The sequence below is a fragment of the Lotus japonicus genome, chromosome 1, assembly GCF_012489685.1.
Source record: "Lotus japonicus ecotype B-129 chromosome 1, LjGifu_v1.2".
Taxonomy (NCBI): domain Eukaryota; kingdom Viridiplantae; phylum Streptophyta; class Magnoliopsida; order Fabales; family Fabaceae; genus Lotus; species Lotus japonicus.
In genome coordinates, this window is record NC_080041.1 from 96,652,409 (window position 1) to 96,668,693 (window position 16,285).

The window sequence follows — 16,285 nt, forward strand, 5'->3', positions numbered from 1 at the left end:
TAGAGCTTTTAATTAAAGTTCAGAGTTTTCCTTCACAATTGTGGTATATCATTGCAACAAAGAAGCTAGAAAGTGTTAATTGATACTCAATTCAGGAATCGATCTTTGCTTGACACTTTTTTATCAGACAACGGCAGAGGATTGGAGAATATTACAGCTACACCATACTTTTTAAACAATAAGAATGATGTGTAGGTGTTGGCATCAAAATTGAAATTCCAAGTAGGTGTGAAAGATCTGTATTGTGCAATTTGTGTTTTGTAATGTGAAAGAGCTAGTAGGGTTCTTGTTCTCGTTAGATTTTAACAGATTTGAGGTTTATGGTGTAATTGTTTTTGTTTCTTATTATAGTAAAAAAAATTATCTATCAAGATGAGGACCAAATGTAGCTTCTTACCGAACTGTGGAGTAATATGGGGACGAGATGGAGTAAAAGAGCCTGAGGAAATAGTGACCAAAAGAACCATTGATGGAGCTCTAGGAATTCTCAAAGCATGCTTAAATTCAAGCACTGTGAAGACTGAAGAGGGTTGTTTACAATTACACTTCTAGTAGCTCTGCTGTTAATTACTTCAGTGGCAAAGATGATGAAGAAGGATTGGATGAGAGTTATTGGAGTGTAACAGAAACAAAACAGAAAAGAGAGAAGAGAGAGAAAGGAGAGAAGAGAGAGAAAGCTTTCTAACTGAATTTTGTTATTATCATAATTGGTAATTGACACAGTACACAATTGATCTATTTATAACTAAGACTAGCAGCTTACACAATAAGCTACTTCTGCTTAATCCTAATAGTACAATACATCATATATTCCTAACAGAGTGCTATACACTCCATTACTCCCCCCTCAAGCTGCACTGGGTGTGTGTGCAGCATCACACACAGTCAGCTTGTTCCTTAAGGTAAGAAATCTAGTTGTAGGCAGAGGTTTAGTCATGGTATCTGCTATCTGCAGATCTGCTGGCAAATGTTGGACCTGAATTTGCTTTTGGAGCACTTTCTCTCGGACAAAAAACAAATCAAGCTCAATGTGCTTTGTTCTGGCATGTAGAACTGGATTGTGAGCAAGAGCAACTGTGGACTGATTGTCACAGTAAAGCTGAGGTGTGGAGGCTGAGACTTTGAGTTCCTGCAGTAAAGATTGAACCCAAAGAATTTCTGCTGTAAGGTGTGCAAGGCTCCTGTATTCGGCCTCTGTGCTACTGCGGGCAACCACTTGTTGCTTCTTGGACCACCAAGAAATTAAGTTGGGACCAAGATAAAGAGCTGCTCCTGAAGCTGACCTTCTGTCATCAGCATCAGTAGCCCAGTCTGCATCTGTGAATCCCCTTAATTGTAAAGGATAGTTAAGGGCTGGCTTCATATGAAGACCATAAGAAATTGTACCATGAAGATACCTCAGAATTCTCTTTACTGCTCCCCAATGAGTATCCAGGGGTGATGCCATAAACTGACAAACTTTGTTGACTGGAAAGCTTATGTCAGGTCTAGTAATTGTAAGGTACTGCAAGGCTCCTACTATGCTTCTATAATGTGTTGGATCCTGAAATGGTATACCTTGATCCTTGGAAAGTCTAGAGGTGCTGACCATAGGAGTAGGAAGTGGATTACAACCCTGCATCTTTGCTTTGTCAAGCAAATCCCTGATGTATTTCTGTTGTGTCATGAATAATCCTCCTGTGGCAGTTCTTTTGACTTCAATTCCCAGAAAATAATTCAAAGGACCCAATCTTTTCAGAGCAAAGGTAGTGTCAAGATGAGTGATAATCTCATTAATCAAGGAAGGAGAGCTACCAGTAAAAATTATATCATCTACATAGATGAGTGCATACACGACAGCATTAGACTTGTGCATAATGAAGAGAGAAGGATCACACTTACTGCCTTCAAAGCCCATCTGCAGTAGAACTGTGTGTAAAGAAACAAAACAGAAAAGAGAGAAGAGAGAGAAAGGAGAGAAGAGAGAGAAAGCTTTCTAACTGAATTTTGTTATTATGATAATTGGTAATTGACACAGTACACAATTGATCTATTTATAACTAAGACTAGCAGCTTACACAATAAGCTACTTCTGCCTAATCCTAATAGTACAATACATCATATATTCCTAACAGAGTGCTATACACTCCATTAGAGTGACTTAGAGTTGGTTAGAAAGTTGAAACCTTTTGGTTGCTCATATATAGTTTCCAAGACATTGGCAGAGAAAGCAGTGCTTGAATATGAGGAAAAACATGGGTTGGATGTTGTGATTCTCACACCTACTTTATTTGTTGGAGGATGGATTTGTCCTCAGCTTCCTAGCTCAGTTCAGGTAGCTCTGGTTTTAATGTTAGGTATGAATGCTACAGCTTATTCAATTTCATCTCAAGTTTCTTCCATTTTTTGTTTTGATTACAGGCTCAAAAATTGAGTTTGATTTGAATCATTTAAAGGTAAACTCTACCACCATGAATGTTTCATAAGGATATTACTGGTACTAGTGGAATGGAATCATCAGTACCCATTTAGTGTATCATTCCCTATTAGAATTCGGGTTAAGTATCTTAGAACTTGGGTATGTCCTAACTGTACCTCAAAAAATAGTTTATCGGTAGAGATTTCTCTACCGTTTATAAACACTTATTTGACAATATCTCTAGTTAATGTGAGACTTTTCAACCTTCCCAATCTTATTGATTAAATTGTGTCATCCTCATTAAATAGGTTATTGGTCTGTATAACTATTTTGACTTAAAATTCAGCTTAAATGGAGAAAGTAAACTATTTCCTCATAACTCTGTGGACACTAATTTACTACATGTCATGTACTTTATCAATACTTCAAATTCCTTAGATTTTCTAAGTAAAAGAAACTGTGAGACAGGGAAGAAGGAACAAATTGAGATCACTCTTTTTCATATGGTACATGTGGATGATGTGGCTAGAGCACATATTTTCCTGCTTGAGCATCATCCAAAGGGGAGATATAATTGCTCACAATTCACTTTAACTATTGAAGAGATGTTTGAACTTCTTTCAGCCAAATATCCAGAATATCATACCACAGAGTAGAGTGAGTCCTATTGTCCTTCTCCTTGTAAAATGCTTTATTAAATATATATGATCTCTTCTGATGTCAATGTATAACAAATATTTGGACTATTTTCTTCTTCTAGTTAGCTGAAAGAAATTAAAGTTGGCAAGTTTAGTCTCAAAGAAACTTCTGGATGCAGGTTTCGAGTTCAAGCATGGCCTTGAGGAAATGTTCGAGGATGCAATTCAATGCTGCAAGGAAAGGGGATATCTTTAATCTCTGTAGTAAAGGAAACAATGAAGTAAAGGAAAATTGTTCCTAACTATGTTTTGATTGTAATCATGATTTGATTAATTGATATTTGCATTTCCATTGTGATTAAATCCGATTCTTGTTTGAAATTCTTGTTTGGTAACACTCCAAATTGACAAAATGGAAAAACTAACCATACATAAAACATGTGTTAATTAATTTTTTTTATAAGTAACTTGCATGAATCAAACGAAAGAAGCATGCCTAGAGACTAATACATCTTGATAGATAAGAGGATCATGTTCTTCTGAAGGTACCTCCTCAATCCAAATCAAGTTCTGAAAAGAAAAAAAATTATTAGCCAAGAAATCTGCAGCGCTATTGTCGTTTCTACCGGCAAAAGAAAGTTCTATTAAATCAAACGACAATCCTGAACTAAAAAAGACATATGATGACTTTGTTGTGACGTTCCTCTAAATCTCAAACAGCTGTATGCAGCCAATCTCAAAATAAACAGAACGAAATCCTAAATCCACAACCATAGAAAAAGCCCAACATAACCAAATGATATTCACTATCAAAGGGGAAAGCACCTCTAACATGTGCCAATATTTTTTTTGTTACAAAAGGAAGACTACAAAACACGCAAACTAACTAAGGATATCATAACATAGATATTCTATATTCACCGACGACTGCAACCGCCAAACATGTCGCGAAGATCCTTCACGCACAACTTACTTTATCAAATAATCGGATGCATTATTTTGCTCCCGAGACATAGTAGCATTCCAATGTTATAAATGAAAGAAGCAAGTAATTGCTATTGGAGTAAATGTAGATTTTTACCCTAATTTGATCATAATTTTTCATCTTACAAGGATACACCATTGATCACTTTCCATGTTTTAAAAGTAAAACTAACAATTTTATCTTTTGAAAACTAGAATAACTCATGTTCTATCTTCTTTCTTTCTAGGAATCATGAAGACTTAATGGACAGTGCTATAAGAATCCACGTGTACTGTACAACACTCAAACCCAGCACTTCCATCGCCATGTATAAAACCCCGCCATTTCCATTTCCATCAACGAAAACCTCAACCTCAACCTCACTCACTTCCATTTTGCTACCGAAATCGAATCGCAGGAATGGACGCAGTGTTACCCGTTGTGGCGGTGTCGCTTCTTCTAGGCGCCATCATCGCTCTCGCTTTCTTCAACTCCTACTTCCGCCACCGCCAATCGGAGGTCCGATCCATCGCGAATCCGGATCCCAAACCCGTTTCCAAACCCCTTCCTCCGAAGAAGTCTCACCCTAAACCCCATTCTTCTGACAAGGTTTCAATTTGGGTTTTCTTTCATTCCCAATTCTTCGCTTTGCAATTGCATTCATTGGTTGTGTTTTGTGAAAATCAAACTGGGAATTAATCAATTTTAGAATTTAATTGCTTTTTCTCTCATGGGTGTGCCTCTGAATGAGGTTTTCCTTACTGGGTTTTGTAGTATCTGAGAATTTGAGATCGTGATTAGTACTAACTTTGACCATTTGGTTTTTAAATTAATGGGTAAGGTTAAAGATTAGTTTTTTCTTGTGAAGATTAGGTTTTCTCACACCTCACATTGTCAATTGGTAGACCCTAGGCTGGCATAAATCACGGTTTTACGAAGAATGAGTAGTTTACCGGTTGAGGAGAGTTGGGGTTTGGATTATGATAGTGAGTTGGGTAGTATTTAAGGGAAAGGAGCTTACTTTTTTCATTTAAGGGTGTGATTGGAAATTTGAGCTGGTTACTTGGATTTTTAAAAATCTCTATATTGTTGATTTGCTGTAATGGCGCGCAAATTGCGTGATTCTGGTTCAGAAGCTTCCTTTTCCTTTTAGGGTTTTGGTGTGGGTTGTTAGATTTAAGTTGAAGAAAGTTACTCACTTGCTGTAGTTTCATGTTTGCATTGGTGTTGGACTTTTGATTAAGTGCTTGTTCAAGTGTTAATAAGTAAGGTTTTGGGGAAATTTTAGGTTAGTTTCTGAATTGATGGATGAGAAATTATCAAATTTGTCATTGAAATGGGTGGTTGTTAAGCTTAATAATGTTGAGTTGTTGCTGTAGGTCTTCACTCTTAAGCTATGGTGTTCTGTTTTTAAAGTATGAATAGTAGTTGAAGTTGTAATCTGAATAGCCTTACAGATGAATCACAACATTCTTGGAGAACCGTTAAATCTTCTGTAAAGTATTTTATGGTTGTTTTATGCTTGGCCTAACCTTTTGTTTTCGGAACATCAGGATCAAATCAAGCGGCATCATCCGTTGGATCTGAATACCTTGAAAGGCCATGGTGATGCAGTTACAGGGATATGCTTCTCCCCTGATGGACAGAATTTGGCAACAGGTTGTCAAATCAAGCGGCATCATCCGTTGAATCTAAATATGCTTTTTTTTATTTTAGTAATACATTTTTACATGTTAATTATTCTGAGTAAGTGTGTCATATTTCTCTTTTTTTTCTTTTTCTTTTTTTATGCCCTCTCTGTTGTTTGCTTTGGTTTTTCCCTTTCCAACCCATCACAGGTGACTTTCCAAAACTAATTTCATTAGTTAAACCTTAAACTTCTTCCCTTCTCATCCCAGTGGCTAGATAGAGCCTTGTAATCCCTCCCTATTTTTCCCTTGTTATCTGTATTGCAGAACTGCATCTCTCCTGCTCCCCCTTTACCACCGTCCTCCCCCTTTCTCCTCTTTATTCGTATTACAGAGAGGAGTCCCTCACCTTACATCTTTCTCTCCAATTATTTTCACTGCAGAGTATATTGGCTCAGTTTTGAATTTAGAAGAATAGACTCCCCCCTCCCCCTTTTCCTTCATTTAATGGCCTGGAAGTGTGTCCCAATATGCGCCTCACTAAAAATTGAAATGCAGACGCACTAAAAACCAGAATGCGTGTCCCAAACGCAGTTCGAAGGGGGGTCTGGCGAATTTGGGAACACTGTTTAAAAGCACAAACACAGTTAATGAATGTCTCTGCATATGAGAAACTCCTTAAAACACCATGAGCTCAGCAGCCAAGCCATAAACATAATTTTATATAATAAGGTCATAACATGTTTAAGAGACTACTATATACTCTTAAGTTGTGCACAAACCACTCCAGGCTCCACCCAAATGACACCAGCTGCAAAACTGGTATATTGCTCAAAATTTATTTACATGCCTATTTGTCACTAATTAATTACATTTGTTGACATGTACTTTTCATTTATGATTGTCGTTTCATAATTTCCTTCCTATATTTCTATGACCTTATATCCCTAGCTGGTTTAATGGGGTATTTTTTTTTTTGTTTATTGTCACTTCTATGACCAATTGAGCATAATTAATGAATATTTTTTCTTACATTGTTACAAACAGCTTGTGCTGATGGAATAGTGAGAGTGTTTAAGTTGGATGATGCTTCAAGTAAAAGTTTCAGGTATGTGCTTTTCAAGAGCCTCTTGATACATATACATATCAACTCTATGTCAATCATATTCCATGTGCATGAATTGCAGGTTCCTGAGAATTAATTTACCTCCTGGTGGTCATCCATCAGGAGTTTCATTTTCTGATGATGCGTCCTCCGTTGTTGTGGCATCTCATACTCTCTCTGGTTGTTCACTTTACATGTATGGAGAAGAGAAACCTAAAACTTCTGATAGTAAGACACAACCAAAGCTTCCTCTCCCGGAAATTAAGTGGGAACGTCACAAAGTTCATGACAAAAAAGCAATATTGACTTTGTTTGGAACCTCTGCTACTTATGGCAGTGCTGATGGAAGTACAATAATTGCCTCGTGTTCAGAAGGTATCGTTGCATTGGAAACCAAAAATAAAATATTCTGTCATAACCTTTATATTTGGGGTCTTATCACCTAACAGTATGCAGCAACTTTGAAGGGAATTTAAATTTTAACTAGAAGTACCTTGAGGAACAAGAGTAGCTTGTGTGGGTAAAGGTCCTTAAATTTTAAAATGATTTGCATTGAGTATACTTTTAGGTGCATGTTGCCTTTGCTTTTCTTGACCAATATATTCGACCAATAAAATACTGTAAAGTTTTCTGGTATCAATACTATATTATATCACCAAATGGAGCACTTTTGGTTATGGTATCAGGTTTCTGAGGGTCTGGATATCAAATGCACTGTGTTTAATACTTTTATTTTAAATACTGAAATTATTTTCACTATTATTACACTTAGATATAATGCTTGTCGGTGACTTTCTACGAGCTCTGCCCTAAAATTTGATTTCTAATTCAGGGACTGACATCATTCTTTGGCATGGAAAAACTGGGAAGAGTGTAGGGCATGTGGATACAAATCAATTGAAAAATAACATGGCTGCTATATCTCCCAATGGGCGTTTTATTGCAGCCGCAGCATTTACTGCTGACGTGAAGGTAAATTTTAATGCACAGTTCTCCATAATTCATTTGGAGATACTAATATATTTGATGTATATGTACACAGCCACACACACAACTAGTAGTATGCAATAGGAGGTAGCCTTTAAGCTTTAAGCTTCGTCTTCTATGCTTTACTAGCTGGTGTCAAATTCCAGAATTAGTCCTTATCCTCACCTCAGCTACAGGTCTATGCCCAGTAGGTTTTAATCTATTTGATGCTGGTAAATGTTCTCTTGCTTTTATTACAGTTCAATTAAATAAGCATCATGTGAAAGATGTTAACTGACTCAGTTATTCTTTTCCTGCTTTTGTGTATCCAATCACCTTCCTTGTCCACTGTTCTCTCTCTAAGTCTCTATTTGAGTCTCTCTCTCTCTGTATATAATTGGCTAATCTGCAACTTTTGGCCCAAGAAATTTTCAATATAGTGAGTGGGCAGTGAGTACAAATTTATTTGAGGAAGAAACTTCAATTGAGAAACTTGGAAAGTCCGTTGTCATTGATTTACTTAGAGAAGGTGTAAGCTGGGAATATGAAGAATGTCTCCTAGAAATAAAAATGACAAAAAAGGGGGAATGGCTTGCTGACACGTCGAAAGTCTGTTGGTGGATGACTGAAGATCATGATGTAGAAGGAAAAAAATGGATTCTTGAAGCCGGGTCCAATCCTTGTGGCAGAATATAAGAAACCTAGTATTTTATTAGAAAGGCCAGGGAAAGTTTCCCTTGATTTCAGCACTGAAGATCTTCGAGGGTCTGCACCTCCTTGCCCCAAGGCCCAATTTCCACACAAAAACATCAATAATCTTCCTCTTATATTCTACTATTTATACCATACCATCTTTTCCTCATTCTCCTATTGATTTCAGCACTGAAGATCTTCGTGGGTCTGCACCTCCTTGCCCCAAGGCCCCAATTTCCACACAAATACATGAATGATTTTCCTCTTATATTCTATTATTTATAGTATACTATACCATCTTTTGCTCATTCTCCTATGTGGTCCTATTCCTATAGTTCTAATCCCATTATAGAACAATTCATTTCTCATTGTTTTATTTAACAATATCTACTTAATGATTCTCTTCCAATATATTTATAATTTAATCATATATACTTCTAATAATTCTGTGCCAGAAACTTTAATAATGTTGATTATTTTCTCCGAATTACTATATTTTAAAAACTCTTTTAACTGTTGAGTCATCCTTATTTCTTATTTTTTTATTTGATTCCCTCATAAATATCTAAGTCTCTAGCTAGCAGACACCTAACAATACTCCGTCACTGAAAAGCTTCTGATAGTTTGAACCAAAATCCCACCAGGTCCCACTGTTTGAAACATGTTAAACATGATACAAATGGGATACAATGATGTTAACCGGTGTCCCATTGATTCTTCAAAGCCCCTAACAGTACTGGACTCAATAGTTTAAGCAGTGGCATGGAAAGTTTTCTTTTCTAGTTTCCATAGTGTCTGACAAACTTTGTCAGTTGGGTGGATTACCTGATCATACAATTTCAACTTCAAGTTCTTCTCATTATCCCTCTTGTTCAGGATAGGACATATATTTTTGCCTTAGCTCTTGCCCTCAATCTGACAATTCCTGTGTTACGGGGGCTCTTTGTCCGGCTTCCTGCCAACTAATTTAATGCATTGGGTTTGGGCCCATTAGCACAAAAACTTGACCAGCTTCCGCTGATTTTGGTCTCAATGAACTGCCATCTTATGCGCTATGCCTCTACCTTGGTGTCGCTAAACGTCCATCCTTTCCATCCACTTCTCTGTCACTGGCGTAGATTCTGCCACCGCACAAGCAACCCTGTTTTGGAGATTCCGGTGAGGAAAACTTATCCGAGATGTTTGAGTTCTCAAATCACATTGTCATTGATAACCCATCGACCTCCAAGCATGGCCAGAGAACAATGTAGATGGAATGATGTGCTTCGTAAAACCCATAATTTTTTAACAGCCGAGCCCCCTTCCTCCCCCACTTCCCGCTGAAAATGGTCTGACACCGTCAATGAGGCTCCTCCACTGAGACTGGGGCTAGGGCTGGTAAGTCAAGTGGTGGTGCTGGGACTGAGGCTGGTACTGAGGCTGTTTTAGTATGACATTCCTATGAATTATGAGTTATGTTTTATGACCTATTAGTTATGAGTTATGAACTAATGAGTACAACTTTATTAAAGTGTTCCTAGTGATTTAAAGTGTTTTTCTTCTTAAACCTATTTTATATGCATATATATGAATTTATATGCACACATACGCGCGCGCACACACACACACACACACACACACACACACACATATATATATATATAGAATTTTGCTAAATCTTACAATTATGCGATTTACTGTTAACACCCCCCTTCCCGATCAAAGCATAATACTGATTTTGACTACCTTGCTCAGGACAAATATTTTGAGGTTCAGTTTAGAAGTTAGAATTATTTCAGACAATATTCTATTTAAGTGATGTGAAAGGTTACTTAACTTTTCAAGGAATGCTGTAAGTGCAAAGGGATCAACAAATTAGATAATAATACTCGCTTTTTGTTTTTAGTCTTTTAACAAATTTCCCGTTCCAAAACCAAGATAGCGGAAAGCATATATCCATTTGAACTGTAGTGGACAATTTTTAAAGCCAAAATCAGTTAAATATACTTGGATGCTTCCTTTTGTATGGTTTTGTGTGACTGAAATTGATGGAGGGTAAATATTGCTAGCTTTGTTTAAGACTAAAGTAAGGTTAACGCGTACAAGTTAGAACTTTTAGTTCATGTTCGATGGGAATAGGTATTAATACAAGTGTCTAACACTTAGTAAGATGACCTCGGGGAGTCACTTCATGTATCATTGGCATCATAAGTGCATACTCTTTTATTATATTTTCTGATTGAAAAATGGTATCAAAATTTTACAACTTGTTTTATTTGAATTTTGGACGCTTAATATATTCTTCTATTTTGCTTGTTTACAATGTTCTGCAGGTCTGGGAGATTGTATATGCAAAAGATGGATCTGTCAAGGAAGTTTCAAGTGCTATGCAACTTAAGGGGCATAAGGTTTTAATAAGAATGCTATTTTTTTGTGATCTTGAATTCAAATTAAGCTCCTATTTTGATATACATAAATTTTGCAAGCCAAAAAACTTGAAGGATATATTTTCCATTAAATGCATTATATTGTTCATTTATATTTGGAAGTATATAATATGTTGATTTTCATATATTTCAATTTTACATTAGCTAACATTTGTTTTAGAAAACAATTGGAAATCTTATCATGAGCAAAAGTGGGGGTGAGTTGCTCTCAGATCGATTTCTTTTTAATGAGGAAATCAGATAGAAAAGTTTGCATGGATTTGCAAGGTCTTGGTTATAGATGCACATGTCAACAACAAAAAGATCCTTATCCGACGAAGTGAGCCTTATCCCATGGTCTTGGTTGTGTTAGGCCTTGGGCAGCCAACGTAAATGTAGCCGGTATCTTTAATATGGATCATAGATATATATATCGAGAGGAGAGTAAATAAAATTTGGCAAGATAGGATTTCAAGGATCTAACAGTGGCACTTGAAGGGTGTAAAATAAAGGAGTTTCTAGAGAAGGATTTTGGAGGGAGTGTTACCGGAGGCACTATGAAAGATAATGATGTGTGAAATTAGACAGCTAAAACAATTAGGAAGGTTTCAAAAGAGACACTTGTTGAATTAAGAAACTTTATACTAGAGGGTAAAAGTTCTAGATGTTGGGACTTGGGATGCAAGTGGCAGCCAGAAGGTTAAGGTTAAAGAGGAGTACTATAAGTGCGGCCCTTGTGTAAGAATGCTGAAAATTGGAAAAAAAAAACTAAAGGTGGCTAAGAAAGATTACCAGAAGGCAGTAATCAGTAAGTGAAATGGGTTAAAGTATTTGGTGGGTTATCCCAGTTCTTAGAAAATAATGTTGGGGAAAAGAGTATTAGAGGCTTATTAAAGGCATAGAAAGAAAGGCAAGAGATATCAACCAAGTGAAATGCATTAAGAATGAAGAGGGTGAAATCCTAAACTCCTAGTAACAAAACAAGATATCACTTAAAGATGGAAGAGTTACTTTCACAACCTAGTAAATAAATGATACGGGATTATATATATCACCATGGTGAGCTAAACATGAGAGAGGAAGACTAAAATTTATGTTTTCATAGAATTTGAGAGTTTGTGATGAAAGAAACTTTAAAAAAAATGGATAATGGGAAAATAGTTGGACATACAATATACTGATGGAGCCATGGAGGTATCGAAAGATGGATGAGAGAAAGACATAAGATAGCTTTTTTTTGGGTACAAAAGACCTAAGATAGCTTACAAAGTAGTTTGACATGATTGAGGTATAAGATAATGCTGAATGATTGGAGATGTGGTTTAGTCTCTATGTATAAGAACTGGGATTAAGTTCACAAACCATTCTATGAAACTATGAGAAAGGTTAATTAGCAGAGATTAAGATGTATTCAAATTATAGAAAGTTAATTGGTTTTAGCCGGCAAGCTTGGCTGTGTAATACTTGCTACAAAATTCATGGATTGGAGAAATCAGAAGAATTTTGTTTAACTAAATGCTTCTATCTCCATAGACTATAAACATAAATTTGGTTTCCTTTTATCTTATTCCAAATTTGTGATGTTTTCAAGTGTTAAATGACTAAATTAAATGTGTTCAAGAATATTGAGAACTGTTATTTTTGAATCAAATGGGGCAGAAAGTAGAAATAGCACTCTGTAGCATTTTCAACTTGTTCTAGGGCAATTGAAAAAGAAAAAAATGACTGTTTACTAATACCCTGCTTTCCTCATGAGGTTTTCATCATTATTTTGTTGACTGATTTAATAAGCTCAATGATTTTATTAATTCTCTTTATGTCAGAGTGCCGTGACTTGGTTATGCTTTACCCCCAACTCTGAGCAAGTAATCACAGCATCAAAGGATGGTTCATTAAGAGTTTGGAATATCAATGGTAAGCAATATAATCACAAAATACGAAAGACAATTATTTTTCACTTGTTAAATTGGTTTTATTTTTCTACCAAAATCTCATGTGCTCACAGTAAGCTGCAGTGGAAAATAGTTTAAACTTGAAACGGTGAGAAAAGATACATGGTAATGTTACTAATGATTCATAGTAGTACTTGATGAAATTTTAAAGCTGAAAATGGATCTTTTTCCCCCTCGTTACTTATTTTCATTGGCCGTAGTTAAAGAAAAGTGTGCTCATTATTTTGATCATTTGATGATGTTGTGGATTTAGGCAAGGAGTAGGAATCTTATGGAAATGTTCATATTGCCGTCAGAAGGGCTAGGTGGGCTAGGTTATTAATTATATAGACTCCTCTCACCTTTATATTTCCTTGTATCTTGAAGTTCGCTATCATCTTGATGAGGATCCGAAGACACTGAAGGTGTTCCCAATTCCCCTTCATGATTCTAATGGCACTACGTTGCACTATGATCGCCTCAGTATTTCCCCTGATGGAAAAATTATGGCTGCAACCCATGGTTCCACATTGCAGTGGTTATGTCTTGAGACTGGAAAGGTTTTGGATACAGCTGAAAAAGCCCATGATGGTATGCCAAAGCATCAAACTTCTGATATTCCCTATGACTGCAATTAAAAAAAAAACATTTTCTACCTGTGATCTTCAAGTCATTGATTATCTTCTTCTCTGGCAGGTGACATTACATGCATTTCATGGGCCCCCAAAACTATTCCAATGGGTAAAGCTGCTAATCTGGCTCTAATTTCTACTTCTTTTTTGTTCTTTATGTAATTTATTGTTCCCAACATATTTCTGTTTTGGCACATTTACCGACTCTTAGAATTTGGTTTAGGCCTAACTCTACTCCAAAAACTAGCTTAGGGGTGAGGGTTGCTTTACCTTTTGTAAGGATTATTTTGGTCATACCCTAGTCAATGAGTCAATGTGAGACTTCTCAAGACTCCCCCCCTCATGCCCAGTGTTGGACATCTGGAGCATGAAATTCGTAGGAAGCATAAATGGATATAGGATAACCTCTGATACCTTAGAATTTGGATTAGTCCTAAATCTAAAAGCTAGCTTAGGGTGAGAGTTGCTTTACCCATTATAAGGACTATTTTGGCAATATCTCTTGTCAATGTGAGAATTCTCAACACTGTCAACTATTTTATGCAGTTTGTCTTTGCTAAGCAGAGTTACAAGATAATGGAAAATTTTGTAAATAACTTCACATTGAATGTGATTTGAAATATGAGGAATACCAAGATATGTTTGGATGTCGCGCATATGTATTTATGTTTCCATAAATTTGATGCCCGGACTGCAACTCATACAAACCAGCATGTAATTTTTTGTCATCTCAAAACTATCGTGTCTTTTGCAGGAGATAAACCAATCTTGGTTTTAGCCACAGCTAGTGCTGACAAGAAAGTGAAGTTATGGGCAGCTCCATCACATCTTTCATCCTGAATTACACTATGACAGTGCACCAAGTGCCATTTTTAGCATGCCTGAGCACTTGCTGAGTGATGACGACAAATTTATGCTAAAGTGTGTATCTTCAAAAAGTACTCAGCCTTGGTTCAGTCATTTAACAACTTTGATTAAAGCTGCATAGTATCATGGAGAGTTGAATGAGAAACTAGGATGAGCTGAAATCGGCACTGAGCTCTTATATTGCTGCTTAGACCGGATTTTTGTGACTAATAATATGTACAGACATAGATAATGTTGGTTTTGGTTTTGCGAATGAGCCCAACATGAATGGTGAGCTAATGCGAGAATAGTGTATCAGTAAATTTGGAAGAGAACACATAGGACATGTTTCTAGTTGCTCAAGTGCATGGCATTTAAAGAACAATTTTCATATTTTGGTGAGGGCATTGTTCGTTTCAACTTGCATATCATGGAAATGGTTATATTGGGAAATAACTGGAGATCTTGGTTTGAATTACCAAATACTTAGTGTTAACTAAAATTGCAATGATACGAATAGGATGGGTACTGTGCAAATTCAAGAGTACTCACTTGATTAATATGGGCAACCATACGGCATTTACATTAATCAAACAAATAAGGGAAGAGAAACCCATAATCACAAAGGAGCAATACTACAATGCTCATTTTGAGAGATGGAAACATGACTTTGGGTTATAAGCACCTAACGTAAATAACCCTTCTTATGGTAATTTACTTTACACATCCAATTTTAGTGATTGAAACGTGATTTTAGAAGGTGCTTTAGATGAATTAACCGATGACAAGAACATAACACAACCCTTGTTCAACTTTCTTTGAGTTTTTTAGAAAAAAGAACAAAAATGATAGCCAAATAAATCATTTTTTTTTGGGCAAAGATGAACGAAATAAATCCTTGTTGAGGACCCATTTATGTTTGGGCTTGAAGCCCGCATCTAAACAAATTTAAAGAAGACACCTTGAATTGGAAAATCCATTTATTATTATTTTTTGACCAAAAAAAAAAATTGGAAAACAAATAAAAAGAAACGCCCACCGTGGGGCTCGAACCCACGACCACAAGGTTAAGAGCCTTGCGCTCTACCAACTGAGCTAGACGGGCATGTTGAAAGTAATGAGTCTTTTAAAAATATAACTTATGTTTGTTGATTACTTTTAAACTAAACCGCAGCATTACTTGAAAAATTGAGTTCAGTACATTTTCATATTGTTGTCTTCCATTTTTTGTCATCTAATTTTTTTTAAAATTTTCATCACTTGAATTTCTTAAATTACCAAATTTGGTCATCAATATTATTAGTGTGTCACTGTTAAGCGATAAGTTAACCAACAAATATCCAAGTTACCACATGTAATTCAAACTTTAGTTCTTATTAACATGTTTTTATCATATAACTAGCGAAGTAACCCGTGCAATGCACGGGTGACGTTTGTGATATAAAATTTAAATTTTATGTAATAATATATTTTTGAAACTTTTTCTAATTTTAATTACAAAAATGTATAAATGGTTGTTAGAAATATATATTTTAAGTTTTTTTTCATATTATATATTTATTATAAAAAAAATCTATTTTCTTTAATAAAACATGTTAATGTTAATTGAGAAAATTTCTTTAGATGATAATTTTACATAAGATATTTTAATTTAAATCGGATCAAATTGAAACTCAGAAACACCCGACGTCGTTGGTTAGTTTCTACTCCCTTTGGGACGACCCCTCCTCGAGCCACCCATCGACACACTCCCTCCATGCTTCTTTGGAGGCCTCCCTCTCCTTTTATTAATAGGAGATGTCATTGTTTCCTTAATATCATGCATATTGTTCCCTCCCTTGCGTGGTTGTCCTACTGATATGTCGGACCTCCGCCACTGAAAAGACCCTGGAGGACCTCGTTGGTAACCATACTCCGGCTGCCACCAACCATCATAACCGTACCCACTAAAATTGTAGCCCCATCCCCACCATTACCATGCACGAAGCCCATCATAGTTCACTATATACCTCGCCTCCATGAATGCTGGCCTCATCCTAAGTAGCATTTTGATAGTCCTTATACTATCATGCTTTATAC

The 16,285-nt window shown here is 36.1% G+C and overlaps 1 protein-coding gene, 1 non-coding gene and 1 pseudogene across 2 annotated transcripts; 2 read left to right on the forward strand and 1 right to left on the reverse strand.

Moving 5' to 3' along the window:
- Positions 1-372: 372 nt before the first annotated feature.
- LOC130713554 (vestitone reductase-like) lies at positions 373-3,292 on the forward strand (annotated as a pseudogene).
- A 970-nt stretch (positions 3,293-4,262) lies between these two features.
- On the forward strand, positions 4,263-14,662 carry LOC130728134 (uncharacterized). The gene is made up of 10 exons (XM_057579490.1): positions 4,263-4,609; positions 5,554-5,659; positions 6,676-6,736; positions 6,816-7,108; positions 7,566-7,705; positions 10,705-10,779; positions 12,621-12,711; positions 13,116-13,319; positions 13,425-13,469; positions 14,115-14,662. The coding sequence occupies exons 1-10, from the start codon at positions 4,421-4,423 to the stop codon at positions 14,198-14,200; spliced, it is 1,290 nt and encodes a 429-aa protein (XP_057435473.1). The 5' UTR covers positions 4,263-4,420; the 3' UTR covers positions 14,201-14,662.
- Positions 14,663-15,238: 576 nt separating this feature from the next.
- On the reverse strand, positions 15,239-15,311 carry TRNAK-CUU (transfer RNA lysine (anticodon CUU)). The gene has a single exon. It is a non-coding gene; the product is annotated as a tRNA-Lys (tRNA).
- Between the last annotated feature and the right edge of the window lie 974 nt (positions 15,312-16,285).

Bases quoted from the DNA above. Each gene is read 5' to 3' on its own strand.
- LOC130728134 (XM_057579490.1), top strand. From the start codon at position 4,421: ATGGACGCAGTGTTACCCGTTGTGGCGGTGTCGCTTCTTCTAGGCGCC. The intron at 10,780-12,620 runs GTTTTAATAAGA...TCTTTATGTCAG, and splicing joins TGCAACTTAAGGGGCATAAG to AGTGCCGTGACTTGGTTATG. The intron at 13,470-14,114 runs GTAAAGCTGCTA...TGTCTTTTGCAG, and splicing joins CCCCAAAACTATTCCAATGG to GAGATAAACCAATCTTGGTT.